At 41.5% G+C, this 22888-nt stretch overlaps 1 protein-coding gene across 7 annotated transcripts in view; it reads left to right on the top strand.

Moving 5' to 3' along the window:
- The first annotated feature begins 18392 nt into the window (after window positions 1-18392).
- Window positions 18393-22888, top strand: part of slit2 (slit homolog 2 (Drosophila)) — a 99546-nt gene continuing 95050 nt past the window's right edge. For 2 of the 7 annotated variants that reach the window (XM_089005567.1, XM_089005562.1), the window contains exons 1-3: window positions 18398-19232; window positions 20369-20440; window positions 22346-22417. In XM_089005567.1, the coding sequence (XP_088861693.1) occupies window positions 19021-19232; window positions 20369-20440; window positions 22346-22417 (356 nt within the window). In that variant the 5' untranslated portion in view covers window positions 18398-19020. Of the gene's footprint in view, window positions 19233-20368; window positions 20441-22345; window positions 22418-22888 lie in introns of all 7 variants that reach the window. The other 5 variants (XM_089005563.1, XM_089005564.1, XM_089005566.1 and 2 more) reach the window with 3 other exon arrangements.

Below are 22888 nucleotides of genomic sequence, written 5' to 3'. Positions count from 1 at the left end.
ATTTGGAGCATTTTTAGTCCATTTGGTCATTCAGATACATTCTAATCGGAAAACATGGCTCCATGTCTCTCAGCTGGCCTGGGAATGTCCTTGGATCCCCCTGGAAGACCTGGATAGATTGGAAAGAGGGAAATCTGGATTTCCTTGATAAAGAGACTGTCTTTAATTCCTCTTTTTCCACAAGTATCAGATAATTCTCTTAATGTTATTCTACAGACGTTTTGCTAGTATCTCATCCTGGAACTGTATAGTGCCACTTAGCAGGTTTTTTTGACGACGATACTAGTGCAGCGTGTTCTACCGGAAACAAATTCCTTGTGTGTTCTACATACTTGGCAATAAAGATGATTCTGATTCTGATTCTGATTCTGATCCTCAGGAAATTCTACATTTAATACACAATGCTACCCAAGCATTCATAGAAACCCTGTGCATTGCTTTCTCTTTAGGAGGACAGTCAAGGGTAAAATCCCATGCCGCATTATTAATAGGATGAATTTAATCCCCGTGAACCTCGTTGGATTAGTAATCAAGTCGCATAGGAGGAACACACATTCGTGAGATTTGCGGTGCTGTGTTAACATCCAAATTCCAGCCTTGATCAATGTTCCTCTTGTTGCCATTGACCTTTAGGTGGAACAGGGATGGCAACACTGTCCGTCTTACACGATAGTCATATTCCAAATATGCACACACTCACATAGGATGCAGGCCACACTACCATAAATCTCACCATTGTGAACACAAACAAACATCATGATTGGGGTATTAATCATGCATGCATGCCCGTGTGCATACACAAGCATGCACCACGCCTCTGGGTTGTTCAGCAAATTAATTAGGCTAATGTTCAATAGGCTCTTAGCTTTCATGAATAGAGCTGTAGAAATGAAGGAGGGACAGCAGGACAGAGCTGAGTGAAACGCGCAGCAGAAGGAGAAAAATGAGCCGGCGCTTTATCAATCCTTTGGGCCCTGCTTCACATGTTAATGACTCTTCTTGGCTGACCAACTGTGTGTGTGTGTGTTTGCATGTGTGTGTTTTGTAATTGTAGTTTATTGACTTTTATTCTTCTTGGTATAGTCCCTGCTGGGCAAACTCTCACACTTCAAAACAAACATATACAAATATATATACGTACAGGTATCATCCGAGTTACGACCACCTCGACTTACGACCACCCATACTTACGAACACGACCTCCAGACCCTATTTTTAAACAGTCTGGCACCGCAATGCGCTAGCAGGCAGGCAACGTGTACGACAATTTTGGGCAGCCAGCCATTATCTCACTCTCGCACAGCAATCGACGGTTTGTTGGCACCAGAGGGGGGAGTTTGCGAGTCATTTAGCCTCTGAGTCTCTATTTAACATTTTGAATGGATTTCGACTTACAACCATTTTAACTTACAACCGTTTGGTCGGAACGGAACTCGGTCGTAAGTCGGATGTTACCTGTATTTGTATTTTTGAGATGGGAAAGGATAAAAAAAACATACAGCTGAGTAGCCATCCCACTCAGGATTTTTCACGACGGCATCCACCATGAGGTCAAAGTTTCATTCATTTATTCATTACAATACAATACATGTTTATTTATATAGCGCTACAATACAATACACATTGATTATATAGCGCTTTTACAACAGCTGAAGCTATAACAAAGTGCTTAACATGGACAAATACAGACGCTCCCACCTTATGTACGAAATACGTTCCGAGCGGTTGTTTGTAAGGTGAAGTTGGTCACACGTTGCTTCAGTGCTAATGAAGCAACTTAATTAAAAATATTCGTATGTCCCGTTTGTTGTAACTAAAATGTTCGTAAACTGGGGAGCGTCTGTATTATAATATGATACAGACGCTCCCCAGTTATGTATATGATACTATCATATACAGAAAATAAAGCACTCGCAAAGATAGTAGAAAGCACCAAGTAAGATCAATTCAGAATCATGCTCATTCATTCATTCATTCATTCATTCATTCATTCATTCATTCATTCATTCATATTGAGTGCAAATGACTGTTTGTGGTTTATCTGGCACACTCGTGACTAAATGGAATGTATTATTATGGTGATGATGATGATTATTATTATTAATTTGAAATGAAACTTAAAATCATGATGTTGACACAGTCAGTTTTTCAGTAGCACAATGACTGGTTCGGTGTGTGGTGTGATGAATCACTGGTACTCCAAAAGTTACTTCTTTCCTTTTGATTTAGAGTGTATTTGACTTACAAAACATCTGCAATAAGTCACAAACAACAATGATAAATGTTCACTATATGGGACAAAAAGGGAATACATCTCCATGTAGGAACTAAATCTTCAGTTTTCGTTCTATCTCATACACTGTAGGACAGGGCTTTCAGCCTTGTACATTCATTCATACACATTCTTTGTCATGTTTTTGCTCCTTTCCATTACTGGTATCCAGTGACGTGCAGTCAGTGGAGGCAGGTGAGGCAGTGCCTCACCTATCATCATGGAAAGCTGTCATGGAAATATCAAATGAAAAAATAAATTAAACAGTTAGATGTATTTAGTGATTTGTACTTTAAAGTTCTTGTCAATTTAACTTCACCGTTTTAGGATTTTTTTCAAAATCGCTGAATTTACCCTTCAAATACTAAGTAGAGACGAGCGGTGACGTCATCGATGACGTCAGTGCCTCACCAGCCATGAACCTCACCGCACGTCACTGCTGGTATCTTACTTTGGTGGCATCTCAAAAATAAAAAATAAAAAAGGGCAAGGACAAGCAAAACAGACTGTGTCTGTTAATCCCTTCTTGCACCCTATAACCCAGATAATAATAATACATTTTAATTATAAGCACCTTTCGAAACTCTCAAGGACATAACATGATGACCTATCCACTATTGTAACCACCGTCCCTGAAATGGTTAAAAACAAATGTGACTTGATTTTTAAGAAGTTCAAATGAGTCTTTTTAATTCAAGACATCACAAACATCAGTTATTTAATGTGCTTTAAAAAAAAAAATCAGAATTAGAATCATCTTTATTGCCAAGTATGTAGAACACACAAGGAATTTGTCTCCGCTAGAACACGCTGCACTAGTATCATCATAGCAAAATTGCAAAGACGCACTATACAGTTATATTTATAAGTACAGACGCTCCCCAATTTACGAATGAGATACGTTCTGAGCAGTCGTTCGTAAAGTGAATTCTTTCACAAGTTTCTTCAGTGTTATATTTTGTATGAAATGTATGTTTAAGGCTTGTATAAGTGTGTTTAAGGCTTGTATAAGTAACCTGTATTGGTTTGTACTAAAAAAATAAACATTTAATAAAATATATGCACTATAAAGATCTATAAAGATATGTACATGTACAACTTGAGAGAATACAACATACTGTATGTTCCTAGAAAAATGATTCTATGTACCGTTGTCCGTAACTCGAATGTTCGTAAGTAGGGGGGTGTCTGTACACTACCACTGAACTGTTTTCTTTTTGAAACGACAAACACATTTGTGATCAGACAGCAACAATATACATCATTATTTTTTTTTTGTATTTGCTCCTTTTCCTCATTGCTTCATCTCTGAATAATCATTTATTGCTCATTCTCAACCATGCTTTATTTATTTTATCTAAAAAGCGCAGAAGTGTGGGACATGACCTCTTTGTCTGTAAGAGCATGTGATTCGATGCCGGTGTGGCATCTGAATGCATGTGGAGTTCTGAAGTGTGCGCATGTGTGTGTTAGAAGAAATGTCAGAGCAATGTGTAGTTCACATTAGTTATGTTTGATGTCTCCATCTGAGCCACTCCATCCTCCTACTTCAACACTACTGTTTGATCCGAACCAATCTGCTCCGGATCATTCTGCCTTTGTCTCCGCTCAAAGACACGTTCCCTTTCTCCGTGTTTTGCAAAGCCCTGTTCACCCACTTGCCGTCACTCTGCATGTGTGTTTGTGCGCCTGTCTGCGGTTCTCAATACCTTTTTGTTCCGCCTGCAGATGTATCAGATGAAAATGGAGAAAAGTCAAGGTTGTTTTACATCTGTGTATCTGTCCTTTTGGCCTGGGCCTCTCCCCTCCTCCCCCTTTCTGGAATTTCTTTTAACTGAGTTGAAGAAAAACATGACTTTTAGATTGGAGCTTTTTTTCCCCCTTTTTTATGATTCTGATTGGATTTACAAGAACCATACGGAAGGGAATGAGCAAAAATGGGGACGTGCACTTTTATTCCACGCTTGATCAAGTTGAGTTCCATGCAGCATCTTGTACTGTTTTATTCAAAGCTCCCATCAAGTTACAGCAGTCAGTATTCATGCATAGGCCACATTAGAGAGGCTCCATCGAAAAATTGTACAAAGATAATAACAGTTAGCTTTGATTGGTGCTGCCGGAGAAGTATTCATTTCATAAAATAGGAAGAGGCGGTTACCTTATCTCTCTCTGGGTTTTTCCTACACTGCTCAGGTTATATCTCATTCAAGAGTTGTGTATCTAATGAAGTGTCTAGTGATTGTACAGTGTATATTTGGAACTTCTATTGCGTTCAGGAATAACTTCTGGTTTTTTTTTTATCCTGTGTTTTCCCATCCAAACCACAAGTTTATAATAGATCCTGATGACTAGTGAGGTCATCCCAGCATATTGTTCCACTTTTTAAGTAAAAAAGAAAAGAATGAAGGCAAACGTGTTTGTCTCTTTTCTCAAACGCAAAATGTAATGAAGTGAAATGAAAATAGTGATGCAATGTTATGAAAAGATGGATATATCCACTATATGACTGAGCACTCTTCGCATATGCATTTCATTTGTACACACAGTGCCAATAATAGTAGAAGACAGCGTTATCTTTTACATAGCAACAATAAAGCCTCGTTATTGTTTGCAAGACTGGATGGTGCCTGTCGTCATGGAAACGCGTGTGGATATGTGTATTACCTATTTTATGGGATTAAACTGTGGAATTTTTGACCGGTGGTCCCAAGGAGATCTTTTTAGGCTAAAGTCGGCAATTAAGAAACAAATGAACCCAAACAACAGAGCATAGTTGTCACAGGTCCATGTTAGATAGAAGGCAGTTGCAGCCAGCCATCAGCAGGGGGGGTACATGCTTGTGCTCGATCGTTAGATCTTTCCCCTGTTGTGCCTTCCTTGGAATTAAAGGGTACGTGTCACTAATGATAGTGGTGTGCTTGAACACAACAGATTGGCGCAACTTGTCTTGTCGCTTTCGGTCACCCCGCCGCCTCTCTTTTTTACAACAGAAGACTCGAACTGATTAGATGCAATGCAATTAGCTCATGGGACCGTTGACGTCATGGAAATCAGTCCGGTCGTCTTGTGTGCTCACGGTTCCTGTGGGACTGAAAAAGAGGCCTGTTAAACTTTATTAGTGCTAGCAGACTGGTTGGGTCCGCAACAGTCTGGGCTGAGGGAAAGTGAGAAGGAGCGAGAGAGAGCTACAAACACAACAACAGGCTTTTGTGTGTCGCAGTCGAGCTGTAGTTGGACCGATATTAGCATGAATCCACTTTTGTCCTTTTGCATTTCAAGAATTTAGTAAACACGAAATGAAACATATATGCATATTTGTTTTGTTTCAGGGTAATCATCTTTCAATTAACAAGTGGTGGGCCATCAGGGCCTGCAAGGCCTTCTCTGCTGGCTTAAAAATAACACAGACTGATGTTAATTACACTGTAGTTTGAATTCCTATTACATAATTCCAACTTGTCTTTCAGCTTCCTTTCATTACTTTTCCCCTGTTGTGCTCCTTCCAGATGTGTGTTTTTGCATTTAAGCATTTAACCAATCATATTTCAGCCAAAATTCGTTACCAGGGTCAGAAATCTACCTAGACAACTTCACAATCCGTTCTGCGGGTCATGTAGCATAACATAAGTGTCGCTAAAACTGTTAACCTATCAGATGTTGAGAACTAAGGCCTTCTTGCGGGCCTTATTTCCTGCCTAACGGTACCCTCTAGTGGACTTGTAGTAAATCACACCGATTATTTATATAAGATTGTATAGTCATAAAATAGTTAAGAAGGGTTGGATTGATTCAGATGTAGCCCTACCGAAGGCCTAGGTGCGAAATGCACGGCTTGTCACAGCAATTCACTCAGTTGTAAAGCTGTGCAGTTTCATCCTGGCATTGCGTTTGTAAAGTCTGATATTTTGTCTCATTACATTACATCATACAGGTACGCCTTATATAGTGTCCTGCGAGCGTCGACGAGGGAGTGTAATTTAAGTACAAGGAGGAAATGATCTAAAAACAGTTTTGAAATTGCTGCGGATATCGCTGATGTGACCACTTGGTGTAGGTTCTATCTGTGCCTCTGGTTCTACTCAGCCTTTTACAAGCGGGCCAGTTCAGCATCCTATGGGAAGAAACTGACATTGGTCTGTCATGAAAGATTGAAAGAAAACTCAGAGCCGCTAGACGTTGAGGGGACGACGCTTCCTGCTTGCCGAGTTTCTACTGATTTGATTTTGAACATCCTCAGTGTGTCATCACCGCTCGGTTGGGCGCCAACATCTGAAGAATGGAAAAACATCTCGACTGCTTTCCCATTAAGAAACAAACACGGATGTCAGAGGTTACAAATATCTTTTGCTGTCGAGATCAGTATATATTGCCAGTTGTGTGACTCAGCAGCAACATGTGGAGGTCTGCCTACCCAAAGGCCAATAACTATCGTCAACGTCTGACTGATATCACTCTGCGCACTTGCCCTGATCTGGAAATAATCATTTCCTGTGATTTGGGAATATCGTGTCATGGACATTAAACTCTTGTCTGTTTTCATTTATCACAGACGACGTAGCACATGTTTGTGTGTCTTTTCCATTCACCTTGAATGACGTGGCGCTGCTTTGCTGTGGGACCGTGTTATGCTTCATTTTGATGTGTTCAACCTGCATGAGGGTGAACTTCATTCTTTGTCTGCCTTTCCATCTTAATTGTTTCCATATTGTTTGTTTGGAAATTTGTCGAGTTCTCCATCGCACACGACCAGGATTGCATCCAAGGAATCCCCCCCCACACCCCCCCCAAACCAACACACACATATGCGGGCGCATACAAAATGCCATGTTTAGTGCTTTAGTTCATTCATCCATCTGTGATGAGGGGGTGTTTGTTGATTGAATGTCTATATAAGAAATGCAGTCCAATGAGTCGAACATTTCTATCAGTAGATAGACTTTGCAATTTTTTAATCATGATCCTAGTGCAGCGGAGACAAATTCCTTGTTTTGTTCTACATACTTGGCCAATAAAAATGATTCTCTAGCATGTAATTTAATGAGACTCCTCAAACAGTAGTTGAAGACACATCAATCTGAAGAGGTTTGGACGATTAGTTTCACGTCCACCGAGGAGACTTGAATGTCCTCAAACAGTAAGGATCCATCCATTTGCACACTTATCATCCTCACAATGATAGCTCAGACTCTCAGTTCTTGCTAGTAAACCTCATTTTAATGTTTGTTTGCGTTGTCATGGCAACACCTCTGCTTTTCCTGCCACCGTAAGAAGAAAGGTGAGGTGGCACCCTTTACTTTCCGTTTAATCTTCTCACTTATCCGACTCCTCATGTTTATCCTCCTTCATTTTTATCTCCGTTATTTTGCTTTCAGACTTTCTTTTATCCCAAGGATGGTCTCAAGCAAAACACTCACAGTTCCTCCTCTCTCATCCTGCAGTAAGTAGCCACACAGAGACTCAAAAATATTGGCCTTCCTTTCATTTTAGAAAACTGTGCGTGCCCTCATCATGTTTCACAGAGGTCACATTATACACTCGCAGCAGGAACTTCATTTTCCATCGACCACCTCACGCTGAGCCAAGTCCATCTTTGCAATGCTTTACCATAAAAGCTGCACAGCCAGACATGACGGTGGACGGATGAGAAAAGTGACTAGTTGAGACGTATGGATCCTGTCAGCGCTAGAACTGGGGACGCCTGGATATGAAGAGAGACGGAGCGAGCTGTGTTGGCCAAATCGAAGGGGATTTCCTTACTGGAAGCTCGAATCTATTGTTTTGGGAAATGTGGTGAGTTGGTTTGGGGGAAAAAAAATGAAGGACAAGGTCACACAGTAGTTGTTCACGCAGATACATAAAAGTGTGTGTGTGTGTGTGTGTGTGTGTGTGTGTGTGTGTGTGTGTGTGTGTGTGTGTGTGTGTGTGTGTGTGTGTGTGTGTGTGTGTGTGTGTGTGTGTGTGTGTGTGTGTGTGTGTGTGTGTGCACGCGCGTGTAATTGGCATAAACGTACACGAAGTGTCACAGAAAGGGTGTTTAGGCCGAGGAAAATGGTGGATATCGAATTAGTGGATTGGAGTAAAATTAGTTTGTTTTTATTTCGTGTTTGGGTGCCAATAAAGCGCTGGCCATGGTCTCTGGCAATATTTTTTCAGTTCCACAAGGGGGCAGCATTTCCCGCTTTTCCATGTTTGCGCCTCAGTTAAGATGCTATATAAACCAATATGTATGGACTGCATTGTAAATAAGAATTCATTGTACTCTATAATAAGCCTATAAATAATAGAACATTGCGAAAGTAACCTGCAGTGAAAACTTTCCTGATCGCAATTCCTCTTTAAAAGCTGCCTTCAACTGCAACAATGAAATTTCTGCTGAGCAGGCAGTTTATGTGCTACAGTACTAATGATGTTTAATTAACTATCTTGGTATCGGATGAGCTGCCATATTCCCTTGTGGCCATTATTTAGTTGTTCAGAGGCACTACCATGATTGGGATGCAACATTGAATCGAGGTGAGGCCTCCGTTTGTTTAGTGAGGCGTTCGGCCATAACTAAAATCGACTTTAATCCTTTCAGGGACAGCAGTTACTATGGTGGACTAATTATCATGCTGCCAGGTTACAGGTTATCATTGTTAATGCGTGAAAGGGTTAATTATTTGGTTTTGCATGTTGAAATCTGCACCTGTGTCTTGAACTGAAGCAATAGAATTTTACATTCATTTTACTCATTCACTGCCAGATGTGCAAAAATGTATTATTATTATTATTATTACATGTATATTTTTTTATCATTATTATTATTCATAGTAGTAGTAGTAGTAGTACATTAAAATTTTAACTCATGCACTGCCAGGGTTTTTGTCATTGTCACTTCAATTCCAGGACCCACAGAATATTGACTTTTAGGACTACCTAAACGTTCAATATAGCGTAAAATACCATAGTCTCTCTTCTTTCATCAGTAAAAAAGAATTTATTCCTAAATTATATGGGTCTGGAGTTATATGAGCTTGAAATGAGGGTAGTTGTCCAAAACACAACGCAATACATACATATTGAGTGATATAGTGCTTTAACAACAGCTGAAGTTGGAACAAAGCGCTAACATGGACAAAAAACAAATGCCGCCCCCTTGTGGAAAATATTGCTAGAGGTCTGACCAGCGCTTTATCTGTGCCCAAACAAGAAAAAAACAAAGCCCGAACACTGTCTGACCATTTCCTGTTGTGCAAGCAGTGTGCAATGGTGGCACACTCAAAAATCCAGAAAGGTGAATGTCAGGCTTTGATGCATAGCTTCTCACCATGGAACTTCTGCTTCAATCAGCATCTACAGTAGAGTATACTGCAACCACACACACACACACACACATCATATCTAGCATCTCAAAGGTTTTTTTGCACCCAATTTGATTGAAAATAGTGGTGTAGCAACCCCATAATGACTACAACACAACCCAAAATGTCAACTGCACTCGCCGCGATAAATTGTTTGATATATTAGTGCATTAGACTGCTTTTGTGGCCGTTCTACTTTTATCCAGCAACAAATTATTATTATTATTTTTTTTTAATCCAGAAATCAGTTTTTATGAAGGGGGCGTGGGGTAAACTACTACCTGATGTTGAACAATGAAGGCTGGAGAATTTTTATGATTTAAGATATGGGTCTGGTTTAATCAAGAAAAATACATCCTGTTCACATATCCATAAAGAGGTGCTGCGGTATCAAATACTGTTTTGTGAGTTAGCTGTATAGTTTTTCCCCTAAACTAATGAGAGTAGCAATGTGTTTCTTGTTTTACAAGTTCAATCATTCCTCTTCTGCTGAGGCTCATGGTTTAAATAACTTTTTTTCCCCACATTTGTTGGTTCCAATTATTATCCCTGTTAAACAGAGGACCTCGATGCTGGATGTGTGTGTGTATATGTATATACAGTACACGTATGTATATGTTTGTATATGTGTATCTATATTATCAGTCTTTGTCCTAGCGTCAGCTACATTCTATGTTTCTGTTTCTTTGTTTCTTTGTTTGTAATGCAAATGATGTGTTTGCATTACCCCCCCCCCTCCTATGTCATAATTGTCCTCCTGCTGTTCTCACCTCAATTAACCCTCAGACTTGACATCACAGTGATGGCTCAGATATCACACCAAAGAGGACAGATTTGATAACAAGAGTGATTGGATGACTCCAAGAGGGGAGATAAGGAGGTGACTGGTGACTTTCTCTCATTCGGACCCCCCCCGTCAAGTGCTCGGGGGCAGATGGAGGAACAGAATTCAGTTCTCGGATGTGTACAATGGCGGCCTGAGTGGAACATGAAGTGGAGGGTGTGTGAAAGTCACTAGCCGGAAGGCGTGCTAAAATATGGCATCAATGAAGAGAGCATTCATTTTGTGGACGTTACACAAAAAGGAGTGCCACGGCCATTGGCTTGTGTGTGAACATGACCTCTGTGATGATGCTGACAAGGAGGAAGATGGAAGGAAAGCAAGTGTAAGCAGGAATGAACACATTAGATGTTCCTTTGTTCCAGCTGTCCTTTCTCATAATGTTGGCAGATGGATGCTAATGACGTTTTATCCCATTAGCTTGCTGGCAGCATCCCCCTGCATCGACTTTCATATTTTGGAATTGCGCGTGAGCAAGGTCACATAGACAAGGGCAACAAACGTATTTGGACACCTGATTATTGTATAGCATGTGTTCTTAGAAGACAACATGGCCTGCGATTAAAACTCAAAATAAGTAAAATTAGAGCCATTTTGATCGTGTCGTTGATATTCGCATGCACGTCTTTAATAATGATTAGCAAATTGGCAAACGTCACTTTTTTCCCACATTTCTATTTCAGCTTCTTGTGTGAACAATTTTGATGAAAAATAATAAAAATTCAGCTGTAACATAACAAAATGTGGAAAAGGCGAACTACTGTGAATACGCTGCGGTTGCATAGTACATGGTGGAGGATGTTTAACAACAAGCAAACATAAATTAAAAAAAAACACCCACACTCGCAATTATACACATCTATGATAATTCAATGTTCAATCAACCACTGATGCATATTTTTGGAATGTGGCAAGAATTTGAAATACCTCGGGAAAACCCACATAGCCATGGGGAGAACATGCAAATTTCACACAGAGGCCTGGATATAAACCACTCACCAATCAACCACTTTCCCAATTCGATGAATTATTATAAATATTCTTATTGATCTATATAACCCATTTATGTTTTTATAAATATTTCATTTAACATGAAAACACCTGTAAAAGGTACTTGATGGCCAGCCTATTGTTGGTTTAAATTCTGGTCTTGTAAGCTGTAAAAGAAACCTTGCTTTAACGTAGAAAGGAAAAACAAGCTATAGCACTCCGTTAGCTTAGCGCATGCTTTAGCTTAGCGCATACTCAAAAGCATCGGGCAACCTCATGACTGGTTTTTGCCAAACTGCTTCGATGAATCAGATCAGAATTAGAATCATCTTTATTGCCAAGTATGTAGAACACACAAGGAATTTGTCTCCGGTAGAACACGCTGCACTAGTATCATCGAAAAATGGAGGCACTATACAGTTCTATTTGGGTTACTGTTTGGAGAGTTAATGGCTTGGGGGAAGAAGCTGTTTAAATGTCTGCTGGATTTGGTGCGCATGGATCAGTAGCGCCTACCTGAGGAGAGTAGCTGGAAAAGGTGGTGGGCAGGGTGCGGAGGGTCAAGTAGGATTTTCCGCGCCCTTGTTTGGATTTTTGCAGTGAATTCTTGAATAGAATTGTCTTTGCAAATGTTTTTTTTTTTTTAAAGATTAGATATTGATTGATTATCTGGTTAGGTATTTGTCCAAATGTTTTGTCTCGCTTTTGTGTGCAATTTAAGTCAGGATGGAATATTGAGCCACCTTAGATTCAAAATCAATGTGCAAATATGTTATTTACAAATGTGTTCATAAGGACAAACACACACTTTAGTTCCAAGGAGGAGCGAAGGGTCAAACGGGACACATTGTCTTGTTTTAGTGGCTCCCTAGAGCTTATTGATTTTTCCCACACTGCTCTTTCTCACTCCCTCGCCTGCTCCGTTTTCCCCTCGCCGCCTCCCGTCACTACCTCTCCACATTTCTTGCCCCTATTCTCAAACTTCATCTTTTTGCTTCACTTTGCTTTTTGTCTTCCCAACAATCTCCTGTACTCGAACCACCCCGCTGTTTGTTGGGCCCTTGCAGTGCGCTTCAAATGTCTTGAATGATTTACTCGTGAACTACTCACACTCTCGCAGGACGCGGGACTCCGCACTTCATCCTTCACATCATCTGACAGAAAAGAGTCGTCTCGTATGAAGACTCATCTGTAGGAGATTTGTGATTTATTTCGCATGTCAGAAGTTAAGACCCGTATCTTCACCGCAGTTTACAAGAGCTATAACTCATTCATTCACTTCTGCTCATCGCTACTCTCCAAGGTGTGCATCAAAGATGGAAAAATAGACCACATCACTGGGGAATAATTGTATTTCTTCCATTCACGGCACTGCGGTTGCTATAAAACAATGATGGTGAACCGTAGTTAATTTTTAAACCGACGTAGCAGATATCGGAAGAATTCAACAAATTGGCTGGAGTAGGGATTTACCCAACTTCCTGTTCCCCCTACTATCATCATCACCATCATGTTATGATTATAAACTTATATTTCGTGGCTTGATGAAAGGTAGACGAAGACGCATGTCATTAGTAGTCTAGTCTGCCCGAGTTTATTTGCACCTTGGCTACAACCGCTTCTCCAATTCTGTCGGCAGAAGGGATATATGAGGATCTATTCTTTTCCCCTTGCTAATCTCAACTCGGGTTTGGATTCAGACAGATGTTTAATCTCTTGTCTCGGTGTTGAATCTCAACAAGCCAACACGAGGCAGCGCACAATTAGTTTCACACGTGTGTTTGTTTTTGTACTTACGGGCTATTTTAAAAGGGTTCTGACTGGGTCACTTGGTTTTTAGTCCAGAGAAAGAGCAGTAAAGTGAAAACAATGAAAGATGATAATAGTGTGAGAGAATTAGGTCTGTTGAGGAGTTATATGGCATCATGTCTGATTCTCAAGCTTTCTACTAATAGTCGAGAAGCTAAGCCTCCAATATAGGCCTTTGACTTCAAGCAATGATGCAAAGGTTCCCTTGGAAAATAGGGTAAATTAGAGACATTCACCGTAAGTAGTGTCTGAAACATAAAAAGTTAGCGGAAACCAGGGCAGACAACTCTGAAAAGTTGCATGCCCGGCCATAAAGTTGCTTGCCCCATGTTTCACAAGTTGAAACACAATATGTCACGGTTTGCAAGGTGGTGATGGCGGTTGTGGATGCCAAAAAGCAGGCAGGAGGGAGCAGCAGGTTGTATTTGAGAAATTGCATAAAAATAAAGTGAACAGGAACAAAATCAAAACCATCTAAATCCTCTGAACAGAAAAATACAAAGTATCAAAGAAAACCAACAATAAAAGTCTGCCAAGATGAAACAAACTTGACAGGGTGCAGAAAACACATGCACAGCATACAAAGCATACACAATGCCCTGCACAATGAAATGACCCGACGCCGAATGGTTGTGCCGGGAGTCCTTTTGACTGCCACTGATTGGAACGACCAACACCTGCTGCCCGAACCCAATTGTTATATACGGACAGTCTTATTTTTAAAAATGAATAGTTAAGAATCTTTCTTGTAGTTTGGTATCGGGACATTGTCTTTCATGTGATGTGCAGTGCTGAATTATTATCCAAACACAGACTCAACTGACATGTGAAACCATGTGACAAGGGATGCATGCAAGGGAGCATTTCCGACATAACAGTGCCTTCATGCAGATCCCATTCACCCTCATCAGGGCCGCTGGGAATGGATGTGTGCCTTTGAAAAGGGTATGTTCACATGCATGTGTGTGATGACAGTCGGGTCCATCGCAACACATGTCAATTGCTCACACAAACCATGTCCAGATTCAGCGTTTCTTTTGGATGCTTCACGTCCTCATGAAATTGCCAGTAGGGAACAGAAGACAGCAGTTTTTGTTTTCTTTCCCATGTTGTTGTTTGTGTTTTTTTTGCCCTGACAATAACTGCATATTTTGTGTGTAAAATGTGTGTGTGTGGCGTGTGTGTGTGTGTTTATATGACTAGTATTGTGAGGACCACTAACATTTTATATCATACATAGTGAGGACATTTTTGACAAGTGAGGACCTTTTGGCTGGTCCTCACAAGTTTTTCATTCTAAAGGCTTCTAAAGGGTCTATATTCACCCCAAAATGATTTTTTGATGTCTATTTTCATTTCACTTGGATACACACACGTTTTACTCACTGTGTGTGTTTTTGTGTGTGTGTGCGTGTTAAATGAGAGGGAAAAGTTCATACCACAAAAAGTGAAACAATATTATACCCAAAATCACGACAGGGGTGAGGACTTTGAATGTACCCATTCAGAAATCTCACTCCTGCTATTTGTTTCAGTGTTCAGATGTAACACTAGCTCTTTTCTAAACTTATCGGCAACGGAGGTCCTCACTCCTTATCTGGAGTTATCCGGACCTCACAAAACAATTGAAACAGGAATGTGTGTGTGTTAATACAGCTGTGTAACCAATGTGTTGACAGTGGCAGTTCAAACACAAACATCATTGGTTTTTAATGATGTGATAATCAGGCAAAACAAACTCTCTCGCTCTCTCACTCACACATACACACCCACAAATGTAAATGTGGTTAATTAATTCATGTAATGACCCACATGTAACTGTGTGTGTATCTGGAAAAGGGGCACCCTAAGCAGGGTGCTTAGGATCCAGTAGGATTTTCCACGCCCTTGTTTCACATACATTGGAAATGCTCTTTCAGAAAAGAAATTCCATCTAATTCTGAATTTACCCAACAATTCATATAGAATTTTAAAATAATACTAGATATGTTACGGTACTCTATCACTGTCACAGTTTACAAGGTGGTCATGGTGGTGGATCCCAAAAAAGCAGGCAGGAGGGAGCAGCAGAGTATAAATTGACAAATTGTATTAAATAATGTCAGAAGAAACAAAATGTGACAGGGCGAAGCAAACACATACAATGACCCGACCACAAATGGTCCTGCCGGGAGTCCTTTTCACTGCCCCTGATTGGAACAACCAACACCTGCAGGTGCAAGCGGGGCAGACAGTGCCACCCGTTGGTCGCCAGCCAGATCATGACAATCACCTTTTGAAAATCTCATGTGCTTGAAAAAAAAGGGGAATAATATGAATCAGCACAGCATATCAATGTATCTATTTTTTTTGTTTGTCTGTCTGAAGTTAAAAAGAAAAAGGGTAAAAAGTTGCGCACCGGTGTGATTAAAACTATTCCATCCACAGGAGGAGGTTCTTGATTGACCAATTACAGACCAGCTGTTATCCCACTGATTAGCTCTCCAGTGCCTTGATGCATGCCTCTAATCCATTCCTGACACACCGGCAGCTGCTAAAGGTCAGTGGATCACAAAGGCCATTATGATACATCCTGCAAGATCCAGTCACCCTCCCTTTTCTCAATTTTTCTGCATAGCAGTGTCGTTGCTAAATGATTGTGGATACACAACGCATAGTCATGGAATAATGTGTTAGCATTCTACTTCTGGCAACTGTTTTGCCTGTTCCAGTTCATCCAGTTCACGCCTTTGGATTCTGCTTTGTGGTCTGGGCCAAGGTCAAGCTAGAGCATAAACTTTTCCAACAAAGTTGGATGCATAGATTTGTTATAAATGGCTATCACTGGAGCATTGGTGTGATATTTTAGGGGAATTTCGTGTTGGACTGACAGACATTATGCTACATGTTCACTATGTGCATTTTGTGAGATGACTTGAGGATGATCATTTTTCAGATTCAAACTGTGTGTGTGTGTGTGTGTGTATGTATCTGTGTGTTAAAGGTTAGGAGTGGTCATGTCAGGTATGTCCAAACAAGTCCTGTCCCCCAAAGCACTAACATGTCTTTGTTCTTTTACTCTTCCCTCACTTCCTGGATACATTTTTACCACCAGTGACCCTACAGTCACACACTTTCAATAGCTGTCAAAGTTAACCCATTCACTGCCAGACGTGCAAAAATGTGTCCACTCCAATGCCAGGGTATTAGTCATTGTTCCTGAAATTCCAGGACCCATAAAATAATCAGCTTTATGACTACATAAACCTTCAGTGCAGCATAAGAAACCTTACATTCACTTCTTTCATCAGAAATACAGTAAAGTCTCGTTATATCGATATCGGTTATATCAATAGTACTGCTTATTACGATACTATTTCTATGAACTCAAGGAGAAAATTACATGCCTGCAGGATCGGATATATCGATAGTCCGGTTATATAGATATTTTTTCCGACTCCCGAGAATATCGGAATATAGATATAATGAGACTTTACTGTAAATGAGTTAATTCCCAAATTAAACGAGTCTGCAGTTATATGCGCTTGAAATGAGAGGATGGCTGTCCAAAATACAATACATACATATCGGTTTATATAGCGCTTTAATAACACTTGAATCTGGAACAAAACGCAAACATGGAATAAAGAGAAATACTGCCCCCTTGTGGAGAAGAAAACAAACATTGCCAGAGGCCATGGCCAGCGCCTTATCGGCACCCAAACAAGAAATAACAATATAATAATAATAATAATAATTTCTAAGTGGCTTTCAAACGTCTCAAGGACACTTTACAGTCACTGGATTTTTTTTTGTGCGGGTGAGCAGCGGCAGCCATTCGCGCCACCCGTTCAAAACCCGAACTAATTTGGGAATGGCGCTTCACGTCGTATTTTCAATTCCCGAATAAATTTGTGAATGGCAGTGTATGAGTTAAACACCTTGAAATGTGTGTGTGTGTCTGTGTGTGGGGGGGGGGGCTAATAGTGTACGTGACAATGGGAAAAACAATATCTGGTGAAAATATCTAATAACAAATCAAGTCATAACTTTTGCAACATAATATCCACAGCGGTGTAGTTCCAATTTTCTTAGAAGGCACCACCATTTCCAATATAGTCATGCAGCCGTATCTATAAGTAGATCATCATTTTATTGACGAGGCACGATTGCTGAAAATAGGCCAAACGTGAATGCAAGTCTTGTTCTGGTGTGCGACGTTAAAAGCCAAGTGTAAATCCTCACACAGTCCTCTTAATGTGTTCTCCAAACGAGACATCGATACAACCGGCATGCTAAAAAAGCAACATGGCCTCCTGGCGTCTTAGATACTGGCCACGATTATTAGGCTACTTGGAAGTGCGGCAACTGAACTCCAAGTGCGCCCCATTTTGTCGCCTTGGAGGAGACGGCTCAAGAAGGCAACAGGTGAGACGCGTTTTTACGTGTTGTCTTTCTGTCTCTCCCTTTGAATGTGTCTCCCTTTCGAGGCGGGTATAGTCTCCTTTTCTCATCGCATGTCTCCTGTGTCTCCTTAGAGGCAATACATGTAGTATAAATACTATTTTGTGTCACTAATGGACATTCTACAGGTCTCTTTTATTTGAGTATTTTTAATATTTACTTTGTACTTTTACTCCCTCTTTTTTAAGCTTTTGTCCATTTTTCAAAGACGTAAGAAAAAAAAAATATAGACATGCCCCAACTTACGAACAAGATACGTTCCGAGCGATCTTTCATAAGGTGAATTTGTTCGCAAGTTGCTTTCTCACTTTCTCTCTTTCTTTCTTTTTAATCATTCTCCCTTTTATCTCTCTCTTTCTGCCTTCTCTCTCGCTCTCTCCCTCTCTCTCTTTTTCTTTCTCTCGTAGTCTTTCTCTGTCTTTCTTGTTCTCTCTTTTATTTTATTTGTCTTTTTCTCTTTCTCGCTGTCTCTCTTTCCTTTTTTCTTTCTCTTTCTCTATTTTCTTTTTTAATCATTCTGACTGTCTCTCTCTCTCTCTCTCTCTCTCTCTCTCTCTCTCTCTCTCTCTCTCTCTCTCTCTCTCTCTCTCTCTCTCTCTCTCTCTCTCTCTCTCTCTCTCTCTCTCTCTCTCTCTCTCTCTCTCTCTCTCTCTCTCTCTCTCTCTCTCTCTCTCTCTTTCTTCCAATGCCTCTCGACCCAGCCGTGTTGGCTGCAGCGCTTTGACGCACCAGCCTCACTCGTTTGGATTGGAGTGTTGCGCTCAGCTTTCTTGCTTGTGTCCTCCTTCACGTCACAGACACCTCGACCGATACCGTTGACCCACCGAAGCAGTACGTCCAACATCACCTCTCCTAAACCGTTTTTTTGGAAGTCGACGAAACGCCTCTGATGTTCTTCGCTGGACGTTGTTGTGAATTAATTACCACGAGGAAGCCTCACCTGGAGTATGTGCGTGTGACGGGGTGTGTTGCGTTGCGTGTGCAGGGGTTCACTTGAAGTGTGTGAGAAGCTTCTGTGGACCAGGACAAGAAAGATTGAGGGACCGGGGGTGGGGGGGCGAGAATTTGTCCGCTGACATGTGGAAGTTTGTGCCGCTGTAGTGCAGACAGAGTCGATTCTACGCCTCTCCGAGCTCCCTTCAGGGGGACCCCGGTCCCCGTTCTTAATCCGTCGCACCCCCATTAAGGAGAGCCCGATGTAAATTTAGGACGTGAAATTTTACAGACGACGAGGAGGACGCTATCCCGCTGAGTTTACCCAACACTTTCCAGGATCTTTGTCATTCTCTCGCTTGTTTTTTGCACGTCGCTTTGCACTTGCCGCAATGCTGGGAACCCCGAACCCCGCCGGTCTCGGCCGAGTTCCGCGTTGCGCGCTGGGGATGCTGGTGGCCAGCCTGGCCCTCGCTCTGTCCGGACGTGGCGCAGCCGGACAACCGTGCCCGACACAGTGCTCCTGCACCGGGACCACAGTGGACTGTCACGGCCAAGGGCTACGCGGTGTGCCCAGGAATATACCCCGCAACACCGAGAGGCTGTAAGTGAGCATCTGATTTCAGCATGAATGCACGCCTTTACTCAAAAGCAGATTTTGATTTGATGTAGGTTAGTAGAGTATATGACTTGAAATTAAATTATGTCTTTTATCTTTTAGATAAGTTTCAATGAAACGAAGTGTGAATTGTGTATAGTAGAAAGCTTGATAACTCACTTGATGTCAAGACCAATGTTTGACAAACGTAATATTTAATAAAGCAGCAAGTGGAATGGCATTTTAGGACAAACCTTGACAAACATGTGAAAACGCCCGATAAAGTATAATTTCACCGTGGGGACCGACATCACGAGACAAGTGAAAGGCCATGCATGCATGATGTGGTCGTGTTTGGTGGTTTCGCACTGTTGCATTAGCGCTTCACCCGAGACCGCATCGGTTTTGTCTGCAGACCAGTGAGTTAATCAAAAACGGATTTGGGAGCCAAGTGGGGTTCGAGTTAAACAGACTGGATATTATAAAGCAAAGATCAAATTAACTCATTCACAAAATGTGTCCACTCCAGTGCTAGGGTTTTTGTCATTGTCACTCAAATTCCAGGACCCACAGAATACATGTATTGAGTTTAAGACTAAATAAATATTCAATGCAGCGAAAGAATCCTTAGACTCTCTTCTTTCATCAGAAAAAAAAGTGAATTCCTAAATTATAAGGCGCTGGAGTTATATGAGCTTGAAATGAGGGCAGCTGTCCAAAATACAATGGAATACATACATATTGGTTTACATAACGCTGAAACAACATCTGAAGCTAGAACAAAGCGCTAACATGGAGAAAAGGGAAATGCTGCTCCCTTGTGGAAGTGGAAAACACTTCCAGAGGCCATGGCCAGTGCTTTATCGGTGCCCAAACAAGAAAAAACAAAACCCGAACAAATTCGGGAATGATACTGTATGTCATATTTTCAATTCCTGAATACATTTTTGAATGGAAGTGAATGAGTTAAAATGGGTCCTGCCCGCACGCGAGTGCAGCAGCAACAGCCGAAGCTCGACCTCCATCTGCCCCGGTGGAGCAGACGCTTAAATTACATGTCGACATGGGTCACTGTGCAAGTTTCATTGAAAGAATATACAATTTCAACAGGCTGCGTTATTACTCTCTGTTTTCTCTTTCAGCGACCTGAACGCTAATAACCTGACAAAAATCACCAAGGCCGATTTCGCCGGACTGAGAAATCTACGCGTGCTGTAAGTGGCATTTGTGAATTTTTCCGACTGTAACTTCCCAAGTATACGTCCTTCTCCTGTTTGCACAGGTCTACGACGCACAGTGCCCCAGACTATATGAGTGGGTGCGTCTCGTCACTGCAAGGGAGTCATGCAAAGTGCATTTTAGCTGAGGCACCTGTTAATTTGCCAGTGTAAAAGTGCCCGGGGGGTTAGGGTAGGGGGTGGTTCTGGGGGGGGGGGGGTCTTATTTTAAACGGCGGGCCCCCCTGGTGCCGCAGTGATTAACGCTCCAGCGAGGAAGTGATGGATGGTGAGGAGAGAAGAAGGTTGTCATTACACCCAACCACGAATGACGGGTTGGACGAGGGGAGGGTGAACGGGGGGAGTCAAGTAAGAACAGGTTGCTTCAAGTGTGTGTGCACGCGCGTTCGTGTGTGACTCAAGAACCAAAAGTGAATGGCAGCGGATACACATTGTTGGAATTCCTCTGCAGATTATGTTCTTATTGTGTGTGTGTGTCTTCGTATGTGTTTGTGTGTGTGTTGGATTGGATTGGATTAGCCTTTATTAGTCTCGCAGTCTCAACATTTCAGAGCAGCAAAGTTATGGAAGGAAGAGGTAAGGAAAGGAAGAAGTAAAAAAAACAAAATACAGGTGCTACTGGAAAGGCCACTCTCGCGGCGCCATCTTTAAGTCAAAAGAACAAAAAAAAAACGAAATAACAAAATAATATGACAACACAAAGACACAGTCATTCAATCTCAAGCACTTTCTGCACCCTCTTTGTTGTATGACGCAGTTCTAGATGAAAGAGGTGAGTGTCTAAGCGTCATTTTCGCCAGTGGATCATGGATGTCATGGTGAAATACGCATGTCTACTACAAGCTAAATGTTGAAAGCAAACACAAAGCTGTAGCATCTATTGATGAAAAGCGATTGTCTCACATCTCTTATCCCACGTAAATCCGCTTCAATTCCAAGCCGCAACAGTTCCACATACGCATTGGTGCTTAGAATATCTTGTTTTCTATCCTTTCACTCCCATCCCAACCCCATCCCTCTTCAATTGCTGCTGTGGACTGCAAATTTCCCCATTGCGGGACGAATAAAGGTATTCTGATTCTGATTCTGATTCTGTCTTCTCATCGCAGGTTCCTCAAACCATGCATGCATCCAGCTGCAGACTATCCAACAGCACCGATCTTTCCGCTGAACAAAGTGGGGCTGTGAAAATGCCCATTACAAGCGCAAAAAAACACAATCGCTCCTCCTTGATGAATGTAGTGGCCAAAAATCCTGAGAAACAATCTATACCCGTTCCACACAACGCACAACAACTCATAGTGACAAAAGGAAACACAATAACAGCACAAAAAAACTTGCTGACGGCTGCCTACTCGGGCGCCATCTTGGACTTCCAAGATGTGTGTGTGTGTGTGTGTGTGTGTGTAGTTGTGTGTAGTTGTTTCCGGTCAACGGCTTGCATGGGTGTGTAAGCACCTTGAGCTTATCATGTGACTCCCTGAAAACGTGTACTCGCACAGGGCGCTTGGTCAGCATTGTGGTGTAAACGAATGAGCGATCATAGCTCGAAGGTTAGACACAGACTAAATTGGATGATAGATGAGTCTGCCTTCAAGTCAATTCCAGGTGGCTATCGACTGCTTGCTGATTGTCTTTTCTACCTCTCTACTTGATACCGTTTCAACACGTCTTTCATCTCCATCCCTCTTTTTTGTTTCGTGCACAGCCATCGCAATCACTTCCATTTTCATCTGAAGTAGAAATCTCTTGTGATTTCTTGTCAAACTCTTTTTTTCTCACTCCATTAACTCACACTTTCCTCATTCATTTGGACCACGAAATTTCTATTCTTCTCAGTCTTTTGTATACCATCTTATTTTCTTTTGCTTGTCCCTACAGGCAGCTTATGGAGAACAAAATCACCACAATCGAACGGGGAGCTTTCCAGGACCTGAAGGAAATGGAGAGACTGTGAGTCAACTTTTATTTTTAATTCCGTGTGTGTGCGTGCATGCGTGTCAAAACCGCTGCCGCATACAACACCAAATTGAACACTTTAACTCATTCATTGCCGGACATGTGCAAAAATGTGTCCACTCCAGTGCCAGGGTTTTTGTCATTGTCACTCAAATTCCCGAACACACAAAATATTGAGTTTTAGGACTACATAAACATTCAATGCAGCGTAAGAAACCTTAAACTCTCTACTTTCATCAGAAAAAAAATTATATGGGTATGGAGTTATATGATCATGAAATGAGGGCGGGCGTCCAAATTACAATGCAATACATACATATTGTTTTATATAGCGCTTAAACAACAGCTGAAGCTGGAACAAAGCACTAACATGGAAAGAAGGGAAATGCTGCCCCCTGTGGAAAAGAAAAAAAAACATTGCCAGAGGCCGTGGCCAGTGCTTTATCAGCACCCAAGCATGAAAAA

This window comes from Hippocampus bargibanti, linkage group LG10 (assembly GCF_051943395.1).
Source record: "Hippocampus bargibanti isolate YZ-2025 linkage group LG10, ASM5194339v1, whole genome shotgun sequence".
In the NCBI taxonomy this organism is placed as follows: Eukaryota; Metazoa; Chordata; class Actinopteri; order Syngnathiformes; family Syngnathidae; genus Hippocampus; species Hippocampus bargibanti.
Note: the sequence above shows the minus strand (reverse complement) of the source record. Positions and strands in the feature narration are given on the sequence as shown.